Raw genomic sequence first — 24,559 nt, forward strand, 5'->3', positions numbered from 1 at the left:
GTAAATGTGCTAAATAATTGATAAAAGGCAGCTTCCTGTAAATATGATATCCATATATGATATATCTCCCAGGATACTCTAGGATGAGAGAAAATTTGAAGAGATAATACAGTAAAGTGTGTGGGCTCTGGAGTTAGACTGAGCGGGAGTCCAATTCTAAGGTTCTCTAGGGAATGGCCTTACCAAGTGATTGCCCACCTCCGAACTTTGGTTTCCTCCTCTGTGGGAGGAGGATACCATTGGCTCCGTCACTTAGAGTGCATGGACAGATTGTGTGGCCCGGCCTGTCATGCCTAACACTTCATAAATATGCAACAAATCTGGAGTACTGTTACCTACTAAGACAGAATTCTTACTACCTATTTTATTAGAAGCAAAAAATAGGACTCCTTATATAAAGTGACTTTTCTATTATTAATTTTAATGAAGGAATATGGTGGATCAAATGACCATCCAACAGTTGTACTGGAGTGGGGACCACAATGTGAGAGGTAACAGAAGTCAGGATGAATGTGCTTATGGTAAGGACTGCAAGAAGCGCTAGAGAAGTTTTTGGGAAAACAGATCCCCTTAAGAGTTTTATACAGTTGTTAAGAGGTAGGACGTAGGTTCCATCATTATGATAGACAAATTGGAGGACAAAGAAAAAGAGTTGGGAACACATAAAAAACAGATGCTAGTTTCTGGGAAAAAGCTTACTGAACTGGACCTTGAGGGATGGATAGGCAGAGACACGTCAGGGTGTTTATCCAGGGGACTGGGGAGTATCCTATATGATCGAAGAGGGTAAGATGAAAGAAGGAAAGGTAGCACTTGGAGGCTGTCATCTGGGGCACAGCACAGGAAATGTGCTGGTGTGATTTGTGTTGGTGTGAGGTTTGACTATAACACTTCATGTTTGAAGTGTAATCAAAATGAGATTGTGGCCTATATGGATATTAGACAATAAGAAATAATCGCTAGTTACCTTTGAGACTTCCGGTTTAAAATTCCTCATATGAGAGGCAAACAAAGAAAAGTGGCTTCTCTACAGAGTTGGCATCTTTGCACAGAATTCAGAAACACAGAGAAGGTTAACAAGTCTTTCCCCAAAGGAAGAGGAATTCCCAACAGTGAGATGTGTCATTCCCATCTGCCTTGGAAACATGTCTACATGAAGGCATGTCTTCCATCAGGAATTACTTTTCCCCACCTTGTCCCATCCCTCAGCCCCACCCTATTCCACAAATATGCACATACTGTGGATACAGATGGAGGTTGTCTGGCAACAAAAACACGTCCCTTTATCCTCAGTGGAACCCAGACCTTACATGAACACGTAAACCCACATGTAAACACAAGTGCACACGCATTCCATGCTTTAGGCCTAATACCGCTCCCTTAATAGCCAAAGTCCTACAGTAAAGAGGGAGAGGTTCCAGGAAATATCTGATGATGTCTTCACAAAAGAGCCCTTGAGGAAAGTGCTCATGCATTGGGGTGCACCAAGACACAGAAAGATGGTCTCCTCAGGCTCAGAGCAAAAGGAACAATGAATGGCACACACACACACACAAAAAAAACCCTAAGAGCAGAAGTGGCCATCCTTGCAGACAAGGCCAAAGAAGGAAACAATAAAAAGTCACCTCAAATGGGATTTTCTCAGATAAAGTGCCTTGGTCATAAGAGGAAAATAAGCAGGCCCTCTCCAGGTCTATCCCCTCTTGTTACACATTCCCTCTGCTTTGCTAAGATTGTATTCCTCAGGATAAACCTGAAGGCCAAGGTGCCAGAGATGAATTACAAAGTGTAGCTCTCTGCTCATGTAGCATTTGATAATGCCAAGCAGTTGGGGGCCAATAAAACCACAGCTTCTGCAAATCAAATGACCCAGCTGCTAAACATGCCAACCCTGCTCTGACACCCTGGCCAAAAGAGGGAGAGGGCAGGAAGGAAAATGTGCAATGAAACTGTTGGAAGAGGCAATATTTGTATTCCCTCTGTACCTATTGTAACACTCTAGGAGGTTACAATAGGTACAGAGGGAATACAAATAAGGTTAATAATGGTTAAGACAGTGTCATTTCTCATGTGTGGGTGTGCTGTGGAGGGAAGACAAGTATGACTTGGTGAAAATTCTGATTTATGAAATTTAATTTTGAAAAGAACTGGCAGTGTGGTCGTATTTAAATTGTGGAACAGTCTCTCGAACATAGGCAAAACCAATGAGGGGTTCTCTGGAGAGTGGTCCTTATGGAGCTGGTATAGTGAATAAATAAATATTATTCATAATTAACATACCGTTGTTGGGAGGTGAGTGTTTCTGGAATTTACGTCTCCCACATTTGTTGAGGAACCACAATGCATGAGAAACTCTTCTGGCTGCCGTCAATTGCTGAAAATGAGGCTTGTTTTCCTGGGTAGTTCAAAGCATTCCTCCCAGCAACTCGTTTATACCATTTATTTACTTAACAAACTTGTTTTCCAAAAGTGTACAAAGTTGGCCCAACTCTAAATTATCCCACTTGCCAAATCAGCAGGTATAAACTAATGAGGTTTGAATGTGTCAAAAGCAAAGGCAGAATGTGCATCTTCTATTGATTGAAACCCAGTCTCCGAACTGACAAATTCAGGAGTATGGTGGTTGAAAGAACACTGGAAATCAGACAGATGTGGGTGTGAACACCAACTCTCTGTTATCTTAAATAATTACATGTTTATGCCTCAGTTTCCTCATCCACGGAATTGGTAGAATAGCTGTTATGCAGGTATGTAGTGAATATTGGGGATTTTATATTTAAAATACTGGGTATCGTGCTTGGTACAAGGCAAGGATTAATGCTATTGTTTCACTCTTCTGCCTAAAATTGTTCATATGGATAATATAAAGGGCCTGAGTTAAATTAAATGGCTCAAGTGTGCTGGCTCGCTTATTCACTTCATCCCTGTCTGTGCTCCAGAAAGCCACTAAATCTAAGTTTCTGTTTAGAAACATGGCTCGTGATAACTATACCTCATGCTTACTGTGATCATTAAATGAGATAACTTATGCAGAGTGTTGAAATGCACTATTCAACACATTTCAGACCCTTTTCTCACTGCCCTCTAGCTTTGATGGGTTGTCGTCATTTCAAGCAGTGTAAAATATGTACGAATGTGTTTAATGAACTTGAAAACACATGGAAATATAATACACAATTAATGATTTGTTGTAGCACGGTTTTGGCAACTTACCAATTTTTACCATTTGGAATGTATATAAGAGAGAAGGCAATCGTATTTTCAGAGTCAAATAATTAGTAAGGACTGGTTACAGGGGAATCACAGTATTAAAGGAATGGAGGAGGGATTGTAGAACGATTTAGGGAAACCACTGGTTCTTTAAATTTAGTAGCCGTTCCCTTTTATTTGATGTATTTTGATGGCTTAATAGAGCAATCCTTTACAGAAAAAAAAAAAAGTAATTGGATCATGAGTTTTAGCTGACCACTTTCAATTGCCCAAAGCTCTAGATAGCTCAGGTAGTCCTTAAGAGCATGGGCATGAAGACACAGAGTTCTGCGTTGAAATCCCAGGTCAGTCACTTACTATCCTGTGTATCCAATGTGTCCTTGAGCTGCGTGACCTTGGGCAAGGTACTTCACCTGGCTGAGCCTCAATTTCCTCATCTGTGAAATAGAATGAGTGACACTCAGGAGAACTGTTACAAGGATTAAATGAAATAAAGTATTTAAGACTGTGGGTGCTAGGTCTAACCTTAAAATAAAAGTAGCCTCTATATTTTTATCATTTATCAAGCAACAAAACTGAAAGCACCAGCGTTGATCTCTAGGCGATTGCAAGCTATTAGGTTGGTGCAAAAGTAATTGCGGTTTACAAGGTTAAAATAATTGCCCAAACCGCAATTACTTGTGCACCAACCTAATACTACTGACCTACCATAGGGGAAACAAGAAGCTTCAATCAAACTTGCCCCATACCATAAGGGGCACGGATCTATTGCTTTCAGCACCACTGTCCAGAGAGTTGTATTTAATCATCACTCCCTTCTCCCGTCCTCACCCTCTGTTTCCTCCAAGACCAGTTTCACAGCTGAATTTGACAGTCTGCTTTTTTTTTATAAAGTAAACAAATGTGTCTGTTCTAAAATTGATGTATTTTTCAGCCATGTCAATTTTTCCCAGGTAGCAGGGATAAAGGGAATGTTCTTGGCTAATAAGAAGATTGACAACCAAGTGAAGACTTTCATCACCTATAACAAAGGCAGAGACTGGCGTTTGCTTCAGGCGCCGGACACAGATTTAAGGGGGGACCCCGTGCACTGCTTACTGGTGAGTCTTCAGATTGGGGCAGAATGCCTCCAACAGTGAGGGCTGGAAATGGATGGAAAACAAGCAGATGAAGATGGTTCCAGGGCTCCTTGTTCAGTTGATGAACAAAAGGGGACAGGGAACTGCATGAACGCAGTGTACGACAGTCACAGTGCTACCTTTGCGATGGGCCAGAGAGAGAAGAGAAAATGAGGACGTTTCTGGCTCACTTCCAAGAATGTTCCTTGTGGCCCAATTTCTGATGAGGACCTCGTATTGTAATTTAAAGGAGAATGTAATTGTTTCCATCTATGGTGGGGATATACATCTTTCTTTCCCATGAGTAACCTGTTATAGATCTTTTGATACATAAATTCAGCTGCAGAATTGATGAACTGAATGCAGAATTGTGTAGCTGCATTTTCTAGAGATGTTTATTTATAATCTCAGAGGCATTCAAACAACGGTAAGAACTACTGATTTAAACTTTTATTGGTACTTTCTATAATATGTTTCATTCATGTCACAATGTATAAAGCTGGTGTAGGCAAACAATGGCCCATGGGAAAAATATGGCCTACCACTTGTTTTCCTAAATTAAGTGTTGCTGGGACCCACTTATGCTTATTCATTTCTATATTGTCTGTGGTCACTTTTGGTCTACAATGACAGAATTGAGTGGTTGTGAAAGGGACTGTATGATCCATGGAGCCTAAGAGCTTAGTTATCGGGCCCTTAACATGTTTGTTGACCTCTGTTTTTAAGTATGGCTCTCTCTCAATCATCTAATATTTGGGCAATAAGATTGGCATGAATTTCTTTATATGTTTGATTATATGTTGGTGTCTGAGAGAGGGACCTAAAATGAGTCTTGCCTTCAAGGAGTTTGCAGTCTGTTTCAAGGGACTAGATTAATAAACTAAAGATTATAGGATCACACATCGCATTTCTCTTAAATAGTTCCGGTGCCTGCCTGCCCGGTACTTGACATATGAATAGATGCTGAGTGAGTGAAGAAGGCGGGAGGAAGAGATTAATTGCACAACAAAGTATAATTGAACACTAATTTCTGTAAAACAATTCAGAAGTTATAGTCATAGAAAGAAAAGACCAGGATAGAGGAAAGTACTTTTCATTTTAATAAGGACTATGTGTGTGTGTGTGTGTGTGTGTGTGTGTGTACACATCAGTGTTCACATTCATCATATGATTCTGCCTTTAATGTTATCACACTCAGCTTGCTTCCTTCTGTCCCATGAAGTCTGAACAGTCACTTTGCAGGCTCGTGTCATACAGCTGTAGGCGGATCACCCTCCTACGCGAGAAGATGCCAGCAGCCATAGCTTGACCTTATTAGTTTCAGAGGACATCACAGTTGTCACTGTGCATCAGAGAAGCACTGTGAAATCCAGCCTCCCACTCAGCTTCTATCCTTATTACTGGCAACTTACAGGGGGGAAAGAGTCAGTTGTGACAGTGAGTGCACAAAGCCAATGACAGAGTATAAATGTAACTTATGATTGAATACCTATTCTATGCGAGGCATAGTTCAGTAGCGTTTTAAAAGAAACAGGGCCGCCTGCTTCGTTTAGCTGTTTCAAGTTGGAGCGTCCTGATATTTTGTCGAGGATGCATGGCATGCCCCGGCCCTTAATGTGGACCTCCATCACGTGGTGCTCTTTGGAGATTAAATGGCCATGAGAGTGAATTAACCATATCACCTAAAGAGGCTTTCCTGGGCACTCTGGCATCATAAAGGGACCATTAGAGATGCCTTTTACACAAAGCACTTAGTGATGTGTTCCCTGCTCCACCGCCAGCCCAGTGTTAGGAAGTCTTATTGCCGTGCCTCCAAATAAATTCTAGGGCCATGCTAATACAAGCCACCATCATTTCTCCCTTTCTCTACGGTGACAGGCTCCTGACTGCTGCTCCTGTCACTACCTGGCAAGCTCTTCTCCACACAGCAGCTAATGGGACCTTCATTTGTTTTTAATCCAAATGTACTGAGATAAAATATACATACATGGACCCATTTTAAGAGTATCATTTGGCGAATCTTGACCAATGTGTATACCCATGGAACCACTACCACCCTCAAGATAGAACGTTTTCATCACCCCCCAAAATTCCTTTGTGCCCCTTTGCAATCAGTCTCCACACCTCTAGCCCTAGACAACCCCTCCTCGGCTTTCCTTTGGTATATAGGTTATATAAATGAGATAAACTTAAGCTTTAAAAAATCAGGTCATGACTCTCCTTTACTTAAATCTGCTAATGACTTTCTCATTCAGGTAGAATAAAATCCACATACTTTAGCATAGCCATCAGGGTCCCATGTGGACTGGACCCTGCCTGCTTCTCCTGCCTGGTCTTCATTCTCTGTCCCCTTCCTTCCTTATACATAAACCATGCTTGGGGATGATGGTGCCTCTTTTCATACCATTAACTTACCATGCTCATATGTGCCTTAGGTTCTTTGCATTTGTCATTTTTCTTAAAATGCCCTTCTCCTAGTCTGGCTTGTTCTTGAAATCCCATCCTTGATTGATTGCCTTAATCTCAGAGAGCTTTCTTGAACTTTTCTCTAAAGTTGAACTTGTCCCAAATCCTTTTTATTCATGACCCGTCTCACTCTTTGAAATCAGCACATGTATTTGGCCATCTTCCCCTGCTAAAATGTGAGCTTCATGAGCAGAGGAGCCGTGGCCAGATTCTTTGGCCACTGCAAAGAATCCTCTCAAGAGCCCTACCTGTGTCAATGTAGGTGCTCAACACACGTGTTGTCATGAGTGTTGTTTGTTTGAAGCAGATACTCCATTGACAAGGGTTGTTTGAGTTTTATATTTAGACTTTAGTGGAAGCCTTTCCTTGCCACCGACAATCCCACTGAAGGATTTGTCATAATATATACCTTCAGAAGCTCATGGGCTCCAGTTGACCCCAAAGTTGACAAAATCCGTAGGCTCATTAAGATTGAGGAAAGGTGAATTAATGGGATATGGAAGTACAGTACCCAGGAGTCTTTTGGCCTATCTCCCTCATTAACCCTGTTGTTTAATGTAGTCTCAATCAGAGTTTTAGAAAATAGGCAGCAGGGCGGGGAGGGGGAAATAACAAAGGGAGTAGGGAGGAGAGACCAAAATCACTTTATAAAAATCTGCCAAAGGCACAAAATAGGAAAGAAATTCCTTGAGCTCCAGGAGATTCTGACTGTTAAAAAGCTCATTCAGCTTGAGAGCTGGTGGCAGGGAGGAGATAAAAAGTGATTTTAGATTGTGAGTACTTGGAAAGTGACAGTGTCACCGAAAGCACAGCCTAGTGATTAGAAAAGAGATTTTCCAGCAGGGCTGTTACAAATGTGGAACAAGTTCAGAATTACAGCCCCAAAAGGAATGTTCCTGGTAAAATGTATTCTATAGAAATAAGACATCCAGGGTAATTTGGGGCTATATTTTTAGGACTTTTAGACTGATTGCCTGGAGGCCTCAGCTGGGATTTCTTTCCTCTGAAGACAGCGTTGTACAATTAGATGGGGTGTTACAGGTCACGGTCCACCTGCCTTCAAAGCCTCAGGATTGCGCTACCGAGAGGCAAGATGTGAGCTGAGCCTGTGACAAGTCCTCGGGCCCCTAGGGAAAGCACGACGTTTCATGGAGAGAGGCTGTGACTTTTTTATGGATTCAGTTGGCAGGTTTCTAGTGGAGCTAGGCAGCCAGCTACACCCGGAGATTCTTGACTCTGCTTTCCACTCCTTTGCACACTTGACTCTGCATGTTGTGCTGGATTAGAGTGGGGCTGAATGCCTCATACCCAGCCAGTTGTTCCGGAGGCTTCCTTTTCTGTGCCATCTACTCTTTACTGAAGATCTAACAGATTCCTAGCTCTAGTTCAGGGTCAGAAACAATGTGTGTATGGAGGTGGATTTAGGGACTGTTATTTGGGTATTTACCCACTGCCCTATTATTTATGAAAGCTCTGATCTGGCTTTTCACCACAATAGTCAGATTAGAAGCCCTAAAGATAATGGCACCATGAAAATGAGATCTAAGTGCTGTTAATACGGAGGTTGTGGGGAAAGAGGAAGTGAAATGAGAACCTGGTTGACACTCAAATAATTAACAGTGTTTTGAGTTCATTTATTTTGTGGTGGGGAAATGCCTTCTATGAGTTAGTAATTCTCCATTGGTCATGGACGGTGCTAGGAAGACAGTGGCTTATTAATGGATCCATTAAATCCAACAGACATGTATCGAATGGTTGCAGTGGCCAAAGCATTTTGTTGGTTAAAATAAGAAATACAAGAATAAAGCAAAAGAAAGGTAATTGGGACCTACCTAGAGGTCCACCATGAACTTCAGAAGTTTTTCAACTTCCTGAAATTGAATACAAAACCCTGTGTGCACTTGGCTACTGTGCACTTTTTCTTGGAAAAGAATCCTTACTTTGCATCAGATTCTCAAGCTCTGTACCTGACCCTGAAGATGAAAGACTAAGGATCTAGCTGCTGCTAGAACTGACTGATTAATGGTCTTCTGTGTCCTGTGACTAGGTGAGGACATAGCGAAGGACACAAAGGGCAGCTTCCAAACGTGTAGTCTGGTCCCTCCATTCCCTATAAGTTAGCTGCTAGGCCTTGCTGGTTTCAGTGTATAGTTCTGCTTTGTCTTAATGTGCAAAGATAAGGAAACTAGGGAAATGCCTTTGGGACAAGCCTTGTTTTGACTCTACTGCACTGGAGATAACTCTGGAAAGATGCTCAGGTATTCAGTACAGGTTTGCTAATGGGAGAAAAGGAGGCAGGAAGGAAGGAAGAGAGAGGTGGACAAAGCTCCCCCTGCCTGGGCAAAAGTGCATAAGAATCAGAGAGCCTTGTGTTCTGTCCTTTAGGAGTTTGCTGTGGCTCGATAGCCATTATAATAAACCTGTCTATTAAAATAAAGGTTGGTGACTTAACTTTGAAAAATGTCCAAAACTGGTCAGGTACAAAAGTATAAGTTAAAATAGTAAAGATGATCACGTAACATTGTTTTCCTTCAAACACTGTGGTAGACTATGTAACTTCCTTGAAGAAAATGGAAGAAATTAAAAGTAAAGCCACAGAATAGTCTCCTTGTACCAGCTGGGGGCAATCCAGTTCTACAAATGTGAGAGTGGAGAAAAAAGTGCACAGGAAAGATCATTTCTAATGTGGCTGCTGCTGCTGCTGCTGCTGCTGCTGCTGCTGCTGCTGCTGCTGCATGAACTGGTGTCTTTTCTTCTCCCATTAATTTATCTTAGGCCTGCGAAAGCCATTGCAACCGAGCAGTGCTGAAATGGTCAATTGAAAATGCCCTCTTTCCTTTGTAACGACAAGTGCCCCATATCCAATAACTCTTGGGTCAGGTGGTAACTGAGCTTTACAGTCTCCCAGACTGTTGAGTGATGAAGTTTGTGGCAAGTGGCAGCTGCAAATTGCAAACTGGGTGCTCCCTTGTCCAGGGATGTCCTGCCCTGCTGGGTGGCACAAAGGCCTTCCATTCAGATGTCCGCCCATAATTCCCAAGGAGTGATACAGTTCTTGGCATGCCATAGAGATACTCATATTATTCTGCTTGTGTGGTTTACAAATAAGCCCATGTACCTCTGTCGTTGTACTGAGTAAAATAGTAACGTCTCCCATGTCCTGACATAAAAGCATTGCTTGATGTTTCAAGCTTTCATTGACTGTCTTTTTTGATTCGATGCTAGGTTCTACAGAAGATGCAAAGTAGTACTGGATGTTTTCTCTTTATTTCTAGAGTGTATCTCTTAGGGGGATAAAACTGTACATACCTCGAATAGATAACACAGGATTGCGTGTGGTAAAAGAAACTGGTGTACATCAGAAAAGGGGAGTTCCTGATAGGCTGTGGTTGTCAGGAAAACTTTTATGGAAAAATGGTTTGACACCTCTGCTTTATCCTGTCTTAGCATCTGAGTGTTATGCAATGTCGTCCTGGGGCCTCTGAGACATAGAACAATACCCATTTTAATCTTCCTCTTGGACAAAAGGAAGCCTAGTGTTTGGGTCACATAGCTTCTTCTCATAAGGGTGGTCTTCCTTGCACCTTATGAACATTATGAAGTACAGTTCCCTTTGTTGAAAGCTTTACATGAGATTTTCATGTAAAACCTATAATGTGTTACTCATTATTCCTTGAGAGTTCACTCTGTGTTGCCAGTGAGGAAAAGGCTCTGTCGTGACCCACTGTTTTATTTCACCAGTTTTGTGGCTGCTTTTTTATTCCTGATTTTCAATTTTAGTTTGTCATTTGCTCTTACCTATATAAATTTAATCATTGTATCTCTCGCTAGCTCTCTGAATATCTGCTGGCTGAGACTTACAGAGCAGAATAAAAGTAATAACAGAGATACACTGGTGATTCCAAAAACTCAAGTTGATAAGATTAGAAAATAATCTTCCTGAGCGATGAAAAGAAATGTGGGTTTAGACACAAATTTGTAGTTTTTGACAACTCAGTACAAGACTATTTTAAATGCAATTTCCATAAGATTGATTATCCTGTTTTTGAGAACTGTTGTTATAGTAATCAGAAAATTTGATCGAGATTTTCACATACAAATAAACAAATCCCTTAAATTTTCAGTTTAATGGCAATCACCAGCACATTTTGCCTACATGTATGACTTTTATATTGAATGATACTGATTCTGATAATAACCTGATCCAGACACTATGTTGATTGTCTGTTGGATGTTAGGACAGTTTCACACGTCCTAACACTTCTTCTGTCCTTTAGGATGGAGAGGGCTAAGAGGTTCCAGCTGACTTCAGAGCCCTCTCAGTCTCACCAGACCTTCTCTTTTGACTTCATATCCCATTTCTCTTCAGTCATGCTGACTACATACCGCCTTATAGCTCACCTCTTCTGCTTCTTTTCTTTGTTATTGTTATTACTCAGGCCTGAAATGTCTCATCTACAGTTCATATCCACCCCATCTTTGCCTCAGGCACCATTTTCTCCTTGAAGCCTTCCCTGATTCAAAATTGGATGTCATCTCTTCACCCTCTAGAATCTCATATTTTGTCTATACTAGTCTGATGGCTCTTAAAATATACTTTCTTTATGTTAATCAATAGAAAGATCTTAAATTATGCACTCTATAATAGTCAGGATGACATTTCAGTCAGTGTGACTCTTTCATAAGCTATGCCTAGTCGTTTACAGATAAGATGCTAAAATGTTTGTCGACTGCCCAAATGGCAGTTAAGGCAGTTGATGAGACTTAAAATGAAGGTGCTCTCTCCTTCGCTAACTTGGCAGCTGTCTTACACTTAATGGATACCAGATGTTTGTGGAATGAAAGATGGATGAATGGATATGGGTACATGGATAGATGGATAGATGGGGTGGTTGGACGATTGGATGGATGCTCTGAACATGGGCTTAAATGACCATTTAGACCATATGCTTTCATGACATTCATTTCTCCTCTTCTCAGCCTTATTGCTCACTACACCTTCACCTTAAGGTCTCTGAGAATCCCTACACATCAGGGATCATTGCCAGCCGAGACACAGCTCCCAGCATTATAGTGGCTTCAGGTACGATGCTTTCCTTGTTTGATTGTTGTTGTAAATTGTGTTTGTTTTAAGAATCTAGATATTTGTGCTTGGAACTTAATGCGCAAGCTAAAGATATTTTTGAATGGCACCTAAGCCACTGACCCTGAAGCAAGTATGCTGAAAAACCTTGCTCAGATATGTTTGCAATCTGAATCCATCTCAGGCAATGCAGGCTGCCCACATAACTCGTCGTCAGCTTGTACAGGAAGTACCCTTCAGTAATGGTGATGTGCTCTTTCTAGGTAACATAGGTTCTGAATTGTCAGACAGCGACATCAGCATGTTTGTCTCCTCAGATGCAGGGAACACTTGGAGGCAGGTAAGAAAATATCCTGGGTCAAGTTGTTGAAGTGTAAATGATGTAAAACTTACCCAGCTTGATTCAATTCTGGGAACTTCTTCTACTACACAGAATAACTTGTTCAACTACATATGAGTCCTAAAACTTGCCAACATGTTTTTCTTTTTTGTTTCATGAAAGTCTTAAAACAAGTCTTTGAGGTTAGCAGATACTTTTGCAATTTTATTTTCTTTTTTTTGCTGTTCAATAAAAATGACCCATATTCAGAGCCTATAGGGAAGAAACTTTATATGTGACAATGAAACCAAATTAGATCTGACTGAATTTTTCCCATAAAAGAAAACCAGAATCCCAAAGAGTTTATCACATAGAGAGCACGGCTCCTGGAGGATAGATTATATAGCTAATGCTAAGTTACCTCCACAAATCCCCCTTGCCTTGAAGTCAGAATAGAGAACAATGAAGTGATATGGAAATAGCCGTTACCCAGGTGGTGTACTGAGATGTTTAAATCTCATGTGCAGAAGACAGAGTAATAACCATCAGGTGCATATGTTAGGGAAAATAGAAATGGAATCACTTTAAACCAATGTGTTTAGCTTAAATGCTTCCCGAAAATTATATACCCGTAGCTTATGAAACAGGCATTTAATGAGGTTTACCAATCATAGCAGGATATGTGCCTAATGCATGGTTGTTACGCTTCAATAAATATGTTTTAATAACCCACTGACATTTAATTATCATACAATAACTAGCGCTCTAAATTGAAATCTAATGCACAGGTAATCACACAGCAACAAGAACACTCTGCTTTAAAGTTTAGGCAGAGCTCTCCATGTTACTGTCCAATTTGCTATTTCTTAGCTACAGACCTTTCATAGATCCTCAGTGAGATTCACATGTTTTGAGAAAAGCAGGGCAAGAAAGAAATTTACCTAAAAAACCCAGAGCTATTGATCTGGGAGGTAGGTAGGAACATGGACTATTAAGCTTCCCCTGGAAAATAGAGCCAGGATCCTTTTTTTTTTTCCCCCCTTCACCACCCCAAAGAAAGCAAAGAAGTCTCTACTTCCATAGTCCTGGAATATATCTTAGATATAAGAGGTAAATAAAAGGGAAAGAAAATCATGTCTATAGTGTAACCACGGACAAGGCTATACTAACAGTGTGGCTGGGAGACAACAGTATGAATCCTATACAGAGAGGACTTAGAACTTTTTTCAGCCTATCTCCATTTGACTTCAAATTTGCTTCTCTACATTTGGAGAAAGATCCTATGACACATGGAAGCAAAGATGATGATTCCATTTTGATCAGAACAACTTTATGCTTTGGGAGAGAATCTATTCATTGAACAAGAACACCTTTTTCTATAATACTTAGAAACTTTGAAATAATTATATCTGGTAGGGCACCGTAATACTGCAAGTCCCAGCTCCATCAATCACTATATACTTGGTCGTAGGCAAGTCACCGCATCTTTCTAAACCTTAGTTGTCTCATCTATAAAAATGAGAATGTTAGAATGTAATACCTCTAAGGTTTCTTCCTTCTGAAAATGTTATCAGTATGACAGTTATCCAATATTCTGACATCATCATAAATGAGAATCAAGAGAAGTTACCACAAAAAGTTGGGAATATAAACACGAATGCATAACTATTAAGTCTTTACATTTCTTTTGTGGTGCACCTAAAATCCTTTTGTGTAACTCCAGTGGTACATGTAGCCCACCTTGGGAAGCGCGGCCTATAACTGTGTCTTGGGAAACCTAGTTCTATCATGGGAGGGATTTTTCTTCTCATATGAAGACTCCTTCTCTGAATCGTGGGTGTGTGTAGACGTGAGGGTGTGTTTGCCTCTTCCAGATCTTTGAGGAGGAGCACAGCGTCCTGTATCTGGATCAAGGTGGAGTCCTGGTTGCTATGAAGCACACGTCTCTCCCAATCCGACATCTCTGGTAAAGGCACCTGTTGCCTGTGGGGCCTGGACCTGATATTTCCCCGCTGCTAGCAGTGGAGTCGGACTGCCAGATTGTGACCGTGTTTGTAGTAAAACGTCAAGATTTCCTAGAACATCATTTATACTTTTGCTCTATTAAAATAAGATTGCTGCCTGCAGTTTCACAAAAGGAGGAGGAAAGGAGAAAGGGAAGGAGGAAAGAGAGGGAGAGAGCAGAAGAAGAGAGGGAAGGAGGGAGACAGTGAGAGAGAATTCTGCCCCTGAAAGAATTGTGTTATGACTTTTAAATGTGACAGTACCGTCCCCAGTACTTCATTCTTTCAGCACAGTCAGGGAAGCATGGTGTGTCAGGTATAATCTCTGAGTGACTTAATTTCTTACAGTCACTTTTCCCAAATAACATCTCCTGGAGGATAATATTTGTGTTCATTATGTCTTTTGCACAGAGATCATGGCCCTTCTTCTCCTATCTCGTTTCTCCTGATCATACTTCCTTCGTTTCCCATTTGGGGGTGACATTCTGCAGCTCTGCTTCTAGGTGTCCACAGATGGACATGCAGGGCTTTCCTTCCAGAGGGGGTTCCCATAGACTCCTTCATGTGTGTTTTTGAAAGTGACTCTCTCCACACACAAGCTTGTTCAAAGTCAAGAGACTGATCTCTCCCCACTTTTAGTTACTTTGGCAACCAAAGGGAAAACTGCAGAAATGAGAGAAACAGAGGCTTAGCCTGGGGGAAGGCATCCAGAGAGAAAGGCAGAGCAAAGAAAGCATCCTCTGTGATCATCAGAGTTGACGACTTCTCTCCTCTTGCTCTCAGTGCCTGTCATTCTGTACCCATTCACTTAGTGAGTCAACCTGGATTTATAACAACGTAAGAGGGATGCTGCTAACAGTTCGATCACTTAAGGGTGGCTGGTTCAAGTTCATCTAAGTAGGTCTCATAAGGCCGTTTTTCTTCAGAATCACCTGTAAGGCTTGCTGTGAGAACCCACTGAGGTTTGGGAGAGAGTCACACCGAGATCTAAGAATGAATAAAATATCCAAATTTAAAACAAATTCTATCAAAGACTTATTATTATTCCAGTTTCATGCAGCTCTCCCCTTATTGATGTTCTAACACATCTGGGTCCCAAATCGCTTGGCTAACTGTATTTGTACTTTCTGATGTAATTAAGAACACTTATTCATATAAAAGGCTTACTTTGACAATGCCTTAGGTGCTTTTAAAATGTATTCTCTTCTGGTTGATAGAATCTTTCCTTTGAAAGGATTTTTTTTTTCTTTTGGGATTTGATGACTTTTTTTTTTTCTTCCTTTCTGTTATTAGGTTGAGTTTTGATGAAGGGAGATCTTGGAGCAAATATAGTTTCACATCTATTCCACTTTTTGTGGATGGGGTTCTGGGTGAGCCTGGGGAAGAGACTCTCATCATGACGTAAGTGGAAAACTACGATGTCTTCTAGTCTTAATGTTAATCTAGAAACCTGGCTTTTAGCTAAGCCTGTACATTTTGCTACTGTTAGGTTTGAAGTTGTTAGCAAAGTCAGTATATCATGATTCCCCATCAAAGAAGAAAGAAAACTAGAGGTGACTATTTTCTTGGCTTTTTATTAGTTACTAAGAGATTCACACTGAGGGCCGGTGGCAAAAGGGCACAGCTTGTATCTCCCCCTACTGAATAGACGATATAATTTCAATAGAAAATAAAGCTATACATTTAAAACTTTAATAATAAACAAACTCGACATACAGAAGACTCACAGGCATATAAGGAAGATTTCACTTTAAGGCAGAACACAGAGCTTGAGCAAAACCCCACGCAGGCTTTTATTTTTTCCTGGCTCTTTACCTAACCCAATTGTGAGGCATATTAGGAAAACCCTGAGAACAATCTGTTCTTGTGAAATTGCATTTGCACTCCTTCTTGTCTGGAAAGAGGTGATCATTAATTTGTGAAAGACTTGATTAATGACTTGCCTGCCTATGGGGTTCAAAACATGAACTTTGAATTTGAAATATGAAACTGAGCTTTTCCCTTTCCCTAGAAAATTGGACGTGGAAAACAGAGAGACGGTTTTAAAGTATTTGATCCTGTCATCAATGAAAATTGAAAAATCAAAGTGAATCATTGATACATTTTCTATTTTTTTCCTTCCTTCCTCCTTTTCTTAACAATAGAAAAGATCAACCAAAATGTAATATGCCAAAAAGCTACATTTTAGGCCATGGTAAATATAGCTAGATTACCAATTTATTCCATAATTTGTCTTTATTCAGTTGTTATATTTGCAAAACATAGATTTCAGAAAGCTGACTGAAAAGGCTGCTTTGTGGCTTTTATCTACATCTGTGATTGGTGATTCAAACACCTTATTAAATACCTGGGTCTCTCTCAATAAGGAGAATAGAATGCACAGTGTTAGGAAATAGTTATAACCACTAGGCACTGCTGCCCACTTTCCCTAGAGACTGGTGGGAACATAAAATGGCATGGGACCACGGGAAGCATGTACATTATTAGCAAGAGAACCTAGAAGTATGTAATCTTGGACCATGCAGAATGCAGCATTTGTGATTGTTTTCTCAATTATGGAGAGATTGATTGATTGCCTTTTTGTTAACCATTCTGTTGTACAATATATAGAAGTGGGCTTTTAAGTCAAACACCCTGGGTTCTGACTCTGCTGGTTCGTTAGGGATTTGATTTTGGGTTTTGCTTGTTAACAAAACTCTTTGAGCCTCAAGTTACCCATATGTGAAGTGGAGCCAATAATAGTAACCCCTTTTACAAATGTGTTTTGAGGATTAATTATGATCAATGTAAGTCACTTAACGTTATGCTACGCGCATAGTAAATAGTCAACAGATGCTAGCCGTTGTTGTAACTGTCAGCATTGTTATCATTGCAATTATTTTATCATTATGAACCCTGTAGAGTGTTTGGCCACTTCAGCCACCGCTCTGAATGGCAGCTGGTTAAAGTGGACTACAAGTCCATTTTCGACAGACGTTGCGCTGAGGAGGACTACAGACCCTGGCAGCTGCACAGCCAGGTAGGAGAAGGGAGCAGAGGTTGAGAGCTGGGAGAGAGGCATGGGATGTGTTGGGGGAGAGCTAGTCATCTGAGTGTAGGAATCGGGGTTCTCTAAGCTAAAATGCTCATCTAGTGCTTTCTTATGTGCTTTGTGTTCCACAGCAGTGAACAAACTCCACATTTTATAGCTTGTTGTGAAGTAATTTCTGTTTTTATTGTACTAGGATATAATGAGATAAAATTCAAATGTGCTTGGCTTAGACTTACAACTCAAAATGAAATACCAACTCAGCACGGAGATCTAAACATAATTTATCTGAGCATGTCATATGGATGCAGGGTGGAGGCAGGAGTGATCTTCAATTTCATCTAGCAATGCAAACAGAGACATAAACTAACAAAATTATGCTCTGTGAGCAGTGCCAGTAATATCCTCCCTTCCCATTGTCGTGGCTCCCTGAGATTAGGTAGTGCTTCTTGCCTCCTTCTAAGGTACCAGTGGTATAGGAATGAAGAATTACTAATAGGAAATTTCCCTTCGTTCTGGCCCCTCAGCTATTCCGCTCATATAAAAATAGTTGGCTGAAAGCATCTCTCCTTTGATGTCCCAAGCCAGAAGTCATCCTGCAGGTCTCTCAAAGGACATGGCAGAGGCTCTTGCTGCAAAGCCATCATCGTGTTCAGGCAGTGACACATCACATGCCCCAAACCCAGACTAAGTAATATATTTCCATGAAGATGGGTAATGGAGGTGGTTAAAGTGAGTTTGCCCAAGAAAGACAGGTTACGGTAGCTTTGTATGTCCTTTAGACATACAAAGAGAGCCGTGTTTGACAGCGAGGGCTGCATCAGCTAGAATCGTCCATTCGATTCAGAGACTCAGTGATAAAATTATAGCTCATTCATATTGCTGATATCTTCCCCTTTGGGATGCATGAGCATTGTGATATTCAAAGCTTTTATTTATTTTGTGGAGAAACACTGAATTTAGTTCCCTCACTTGTCTGATAGACGGGCATAAAATCAGTGCTATAAAGTTGTGTGGGCAGATGCATAATAAATTGGGGCAAATGGATCTGCATTTCTTAGCAGTACTCTTCTTTCATATGCTCATACATAAGCACATGTACAAATCTTTTTTCCAGGAGTATCAAGCTTAATTATTACAGATATGTTGGTAATACCCGTGTTACAGCCAGAGTCTTACTAGTTACCTGTGTGTCCCTCGTGACACTGCACCTAACACGTCGTCAACGAAAAGTTTGCCGAATACCTGACAAGTTAAGGACATTTTTTGACATACCCTCGATGCTTCTTAAGATTGCCTTTATAAGTCACATTCTATACAAGGGCTCTAGACATCAAAAAGAACATGCTGTCAGCACGGAGCAGACTTCCCAAGTCTAGATTTCACTAAGGTCTGAGAACATCTCCCTGAACTGCCCTGATGTGGAGCAGGGAAGGTCCAAGGGATGTGCTCAAGTGCGTGACATCCTTGTGTCCTTACAGGGGGAAGCATGCATCATGGGAGCAAAACGGATATATAAGAAGCGAAAATCAGAGCGGAAGTGTATGCAAGGAAAATATGCAGGAGCTATGGAATCTGAACCCTGTGTCTGCACAGAGGCCGATTTTGACTGGTGAGCTCGTTTTGGTATCCCATGGAGTCCTATATCAGTGTATGAAATCCATGGGCACCTTCATGGAAGCTTCGATTTGAAATGACAATAACATCCACAGGGTTAGGTGACAAGCCTCCTATTTTTATGAAATTACCTTTGGAGACATCATGGCATACTAGCTATGTACAGGGATGGATGGAAAAACCAGGTGTTTCTTTAGACTTAAAGAGGTTTCAGAAGGTGGCTGGTAATTATCTTCATCTATTTGACAGATCTCAGGACAAAAGGGGAGATCAGATCCACCCGGTTGCTTCAGACAGCAACACTGAAAACAATAGGTGGACTTTTCAGAGAACAAATATATCTGTGCTCAAGATGAAAACTTTCTAGGGTGCAGGGTTCCTGGTACTAGAAAAATGGCCTTATAAGGCAGTAAATTTGCTATCTCTGGAAGTTTTCCATCAGTGGTTAGCAGGCTATTGCTTATGTGAACTGTGGGAGATATTTCTGAATTTGATGCAAGGATGGATTCAATGGCATTGCCAACCTATGGCTCTGTGAACCAAATGGTAAAGGAGACATCTCTTTTTACCAGGATTAAACTAGTTTAAACTGGAAAAGTAACTGAGACATTTAGATGTTAAATAAACTCATAGTGCCATTCTGAGTTTTCTGGAGCATTTGGTAAACCGAAAGCTAACTTCTGGGGCCAGTGATGTCCATGCTTTGTTCAAGGTCAATGTTTCTCATTCAGGTGAGATTGAAAAATTATTGAGGATAAGTAGGTGGTAACTCTCTTTATCATGTCCATCTCATTTTCTGTTTCTTCCCCCCCTCTTATTTTTTCTTTTTCATTTCTTTATATGTTTTTCGTTTAGAGGAAGCAATTGCTAAATATGTAGATCTGTGTTAAATAATTGAAACTTGACCTGCGTGAGAACCAAAGTCATTCTTTTACCAATTTATTTCTCCCTATGTAGCAATCACTGGTCTCATATCTGATTATCAAAATAGCAGTGATTGGGCGGAGGTACGGTGTACACATACATTATGTATTTTAGAAAAAGTGAGTGTCTCTCGTGGTAGTCCTCTGGAGATGTTGTCTGAATCAATAGTAGTGGGCTGGCCTGACAAAATTGGCCTCCAGCCCTACTCAGATTGATAACCCAAGGCTGTTCCCCTCTTGTGGGTAGACAAGGCAAGGCAAGAGCCGGTGCTGGCGCTCTCTGGGTTCAGCCGGAGAGCCACAGAGCTTGCTACACTGGAGCGCACAAGGGATTCTGCAGTGGCCTCCCTCACCCTGACTTCTATGTTAGTCAGTGCAACATTATTACAGTGACAGCATTCTTTTATCCCTGTCTTCCTACCTTTCAGGATTGACACCCTGAAGTACATTCACAGGGAAAACATCCATGGAATTTTTAAGTCATTTACCACATCCCTCTTTCTGAAGCCGTAATGCTTCTCCTTCATTCCTTCTATTCGAGGATTTATTTATAAAAGGAAGTTACTGTTTTTATCTTAGTAGGTTAACTTTGACCGTACCAACAGTCATTCTTGTGCAGAGAGCAAATATATTCTCTCATAGAAAATCAAAGAAAAGAAGTGAGGTGAAAGGGTCCACTTCCCTGATTTCTCCTGGAAAAATTTCTTCCTTTGGGAATCTTTTCCGTGAGGTTCCAAAATAAGCTAGTCTTTTGTTGTTGTCACTGCCATTTGCTGTTTTTCTTTTGCAATTTTAAGCTCATCTAGAGTGAACAGAACACGGGGTAAGGAAAACAGTTAGGGCTCTCCCCTTTCCCACCTCTTACACCTTTCAGTCTTAGCCCAGTTCCTGTATTTATTTGTGATTGGAATCTGCCACTCTTACCTCTAACTAAAACGTATTGTGAGAAGTGGGAAGTGAATTGTGAATGAGGCCATTGTAAGGTTTTCTGTTCAAAGGGGATTTTTGTAACTGCTTGGTTTCTGAAAATGTTCTGGGAGGCTCAACCGGACCGTTCTGAGTTTCTACCAGTAGCTAGAGCTTCAGTGATTCCACTTGACAGTAACATAATGAAAGGTGGTTGTCACTGAAGTTCCCTCTTGCCTTGGTTCTTTCCTGGACAGTCCCCCAGATGATCTTGCCTGTCATTCTCCAGCATTTGTAAAGTAATTCCCTGAAATGAACACTGGGTGTCCAGGTGGCAATCCTGAAGTCCTCCTTCCCAGGTTGTGTTGAACTAGCACCAAATCCAGCTGGCATGTGCAGAGCCATTTTAAGTGCCAGCTGCCTGGTGGCAGGCCCCATAGTGGAGCCTGTTTCTCCCTTCCCGGCCCTTGTGTGCCAGCATCTCACCTCTATTACACGGATGGGCCAGTTCACACTCATGCTTGCTGATGGCTGCCTGTGACTTGTCTGTGCATTCAGAGGTGCAGTTTGTTGTCATCCTCTGTTCCCCAGGTTCATCTTCCAGAAGCCAAGAATATCAGCCCGCTCAGAGGCCCCTGGAGGCAAGAATGAGAGGAGGCTGGGAGAAAAGGCTTTGACTATTTTCAAACGAGAAAAAAGATTTAAAGTAGTTAGTCCCAACTGGCAGCGCTAACTGACTGGAACGAAACTTTCCCTTGGGGAAATGTTCGCGACACTCCTGAAGGACATGTCTTTTTCTGCTGTGACTTTGAAGCATATGGCTTGTGCACAGACAGACGTGGCTCAGCTCTACCTGGCAGACACAGATGCCTTGGAAGAGCACCCCAAAGACATCACTAACGAGGGCCATGCCACACGGGGCTGTGTCAAACCCTTCAGTGAAATTTTACAGTGAGGGCTGAGAATCTGCCACTACCTGTTCACTAATTACAGCTTTCTCTGGCCCAACCACAGTCAATGTTGTGTGTCCTCCGAATGAGAACACAATCTATTCTCTCAGCTTAAAGGTGTTTCCTTGGAATTACTGGACATTGAGCCTTCATGTCTACACAGGCATCTGCCTTGCCTCCAAGTCAGCATTTCTGAAAATGGGTTCTGTAGGATATTTTCATGGGTAATTGATAAATATTCCATTGGGGCGGAGGGAAAGTTCCGTTTTTGGAAAGGCAATGATTCAGTGAATACCTGTTTTTTGGTTTTTGTTATTTTACTAATTGACTAGAATAAAATTTGGGTGTGGACTGACACAAACTTGTTCTCAGTAATTTTGTCACCTACTGAAAGGTTTCTCTTGACTCTTTCCCCACTAGTGACTATGGTTACGAGCGACACAGCAATGGTCAGTGCCTGCCAGCATTTTGGTTCAATCCATCTTCTCTGTCAAAGGATTGCAGCTTGGGACAGAGTTACCTCAATAGTACTGGGTGAGTGTCTGAAGCAGTGACCTTGAGAGGTCACTTTCTCTGCTTTTCAGCATGTGTTAAGCTTACAGAATTACGGCTGATCGAAGACCAGGCCTACTTCATTACAGTACAATTTATTTGCTTTTGTTCACTTTAATAATGTAGCACAGATTTGCATTAATAGCACAAATTTCATCTGAGACTAAAACCCAGTTGCAAATAAAGAAACGAAACAGGTTCCTTGGATGAAGATGACAATGATAAGATATAAATTTCTTTATTTTTGATACTTTATATTGGAACTATTTCATCATGTGAGACCACCTTCTACCCTCACCGCATCCCTGTGAGGAAGGCCAGATAAATATTTCACTTGGGCATTTCCTGTTTTATAGATGTGGAACTGAGAGTCAGAAAAGACGTTCATTGACTTTTCGAGAGGACACCAGAGTTAGTAGGAATGTGTTTCAGTTTCTCTCTGTGTTCAGTCTTGACACATCTCAGGCGTGCTTTCTGATCTCTGTAAATCTAGGATCAGATTCCAAAATTTCGAGTCTAATGCTCTGTGTGGTGCGGCTTATCCAATGGTATTAAGAAATGCCGTAAAAGTCGAGACGTTCCATGATTTTTCCACAAGTGAAACTGATATTTATAGACTTAAAAGTAGTGCACAGGATTTACTTGGATTCTAATTCAATCCATAAAAAGACATTTTTGACCCATTTAGGCAAATTGAATATGGACTTTTGTTTAGGTGATGTATTAGTCAGGGTTTCTCACACATATGTTTTTGTACCATATGGATGGATGGATGAATGGATAGATAGATAGATAGATAGATAGATAGATAGATAGATAGATAGATAATTATAAGGAATTGGATCACGTGATCATAGAGGTGGACAAGTTCATATCCCAAGATCTGTAGGGTGAGTAGGCAAGCTAGAGACCCAGGAGAATTGATAGTGTGCCTCTCTAGTTCTAGTCTGAAGGCATGAGAACCAGGAAAGTTGACGGTTTACTTCCCATATGAAGGGCCGCAGGCTCAAAACCCAGGAAGAGCCGATGTTTCTATCTGAGTGTGGAGGCAGGAAAAAAAGCCAACGTCCAGGTGCAGACAGTCAGACAGGAAGAATTCTCTTACTGGGGGTTTGGGGGGGGTCAGCCTTTATGTTCTATTCAGCCTCAACGGATTGGAAGAGGCCCGCCCACATTGGGGAGAGCAATTTGCTTTACTCAGTGTACTGCTTTAAATGTTAATCTTATCCAGAAGTACCCTCAAAGAAACACCCAGAATAATGTATGACCGAATATCTGGGCACCCTGTGGCCGATCTACATTGACATACAAAATTAACCATCACAGGCGATATTAGGTGACGTGTAAATCCAAGTCTAAATAGCTATGTTATATTTATGATATTATATTAATAAAATGTATTATGGTTATATATTTAGATGTGGTAATGGTATCTTGGTTAGGCTAAAAGAAAAAGAAAACTTATCTTGTAGAGATACATAATGTGTGAGATTTACTTTAAAATGTTAAGAAAGGGAAAGCTTTTCATAATTTTTGAAGATGTTAATGGAGGTGTGGGGATTTATTATACTATTTTCTTTCATTTGTGCACATTTTAAAATTTGATATAAAAAAGTTAAGAGGGAAGGGAAAGGAGGGAGGGAGAGAAAGATAGGCACCTCACCAACAGGCCAGCTCTACATGACAATTCCTTGTCTCATTTCTCATGCCAGCTGCAGTGCAGAGCTGTGGACTTCCACGGTCCTGCTTATGTACTTCTCTGTTTTGAAAATGTTAAAGTTTTTTTTTTTTTAATTAAAAATAAAATTACCAAAATAATATATACTACTCTTTAAAAGGAAGGAGAAAACACAGACAAATATCTAAAATATTCTCTCTACTATACAGACTCCTAAACCTTTGAATGAAGGAACAAATTGTGATTTATTTGAGCCATAACACAAAATCTGAGGAAAATCCAAATAACATTTTTACAGCAATGGGTCAGTGAGGTCTTCAGCATCTAGTACTATGGGGAAAAAATTGAAAAGGGCTGATGAAATAACTAAACTTCATGTTATAACTACGTTAAAATGAAATAACTTATATAACAAACTTTTATTACTTGCATGTACCAGTATGTTTAGACTTTGTAAAGGTCATTGGAAACCCCTAAAGCTAATTTCAGAATTGATTTTTTTTTTCCACTGCCTCAGTCAGTCCGAGAAGTTATATTACACTCTCTTTGGTATTGATGGGAAGACGCTGAAGTACTGAGGGGTCTAAATTGTTCCAAATGCTGAAAGCACTGGAATCAAGCAGAATGAATGTATACACATGTATACACATGCACATACATACTCGCAAACAAACATTTTAAGCTACCACTAAGTGGGTTTCACCAG

The 24,559-nt window shown here is 40.8% G+C and overlaps 1 protein-coding gene across 3 annotated transcripts in view; it reads left to right on the forward strand.

Moving 5' to 3' along the window:
* SORCS1 (sortilin related VPS10 domain containing receptor 1) overlaps positions 1 to 24,559 on the forward strand; it is a 467,290-nt gene that overhangs the window by 364,240 nt on the left and 78,491 nt on the right. For all 3 annotated transcript variants that reach the window (XM_033130825.1, XM_033130827.1, XM_033130826.1), the window contains exons 10-17: positions 4,164 to 4,310; positions 11,775 to 11,877; positions 12,141 to 12,217; positions 14,071 to 14,162; positions 15,493 to 15,600; positions 17,101 to 17,218; positions 18,709 to 18,839; positions 22,044 to 22,157. In XM_033130825.1, coding sequence (XP_032986716.1) covers positions 4,164 to 4,310; positions 11,775 to 11,877; positions 12,141 to 12,217; positions 14,071 to 14,162; positions 15,493 to 15,600; positions 17,101 to 17,218; positions 18,709 to 18,839; positions 22,044 to 22,157 — 890 coding nt within the window. The remainder of the gene's footprint in view (positions 1 to 4,163; positions 4,311 to 11,774; positions 11,878 to 12,140; positions 12,218 to 14,070; positions 14,163 to 15,492; positions 15,601 to 17,100; positions 17,219 to 18,708; positions 18,840 to 22,043; positions 22,158 to 24,559) is intronic.

This window comes from Rhinolophus ferrumequinum, chromosome 16 (assembly GCF_004115265.2).
Source record: "Rhinolophus ferrumequinum isolate MPI-CBG mRhiFer1 chromosome 16, mRhiFer1_v1.p, whole genome shotgun sequence".
Classification (NCBI taxonomy): Eukaryota; Metazoa; Chordata; class Mammalia; order Chiroptera; family Rhinolophidae; genus Rhinolophus; species Rhinolophus ferrumequinum.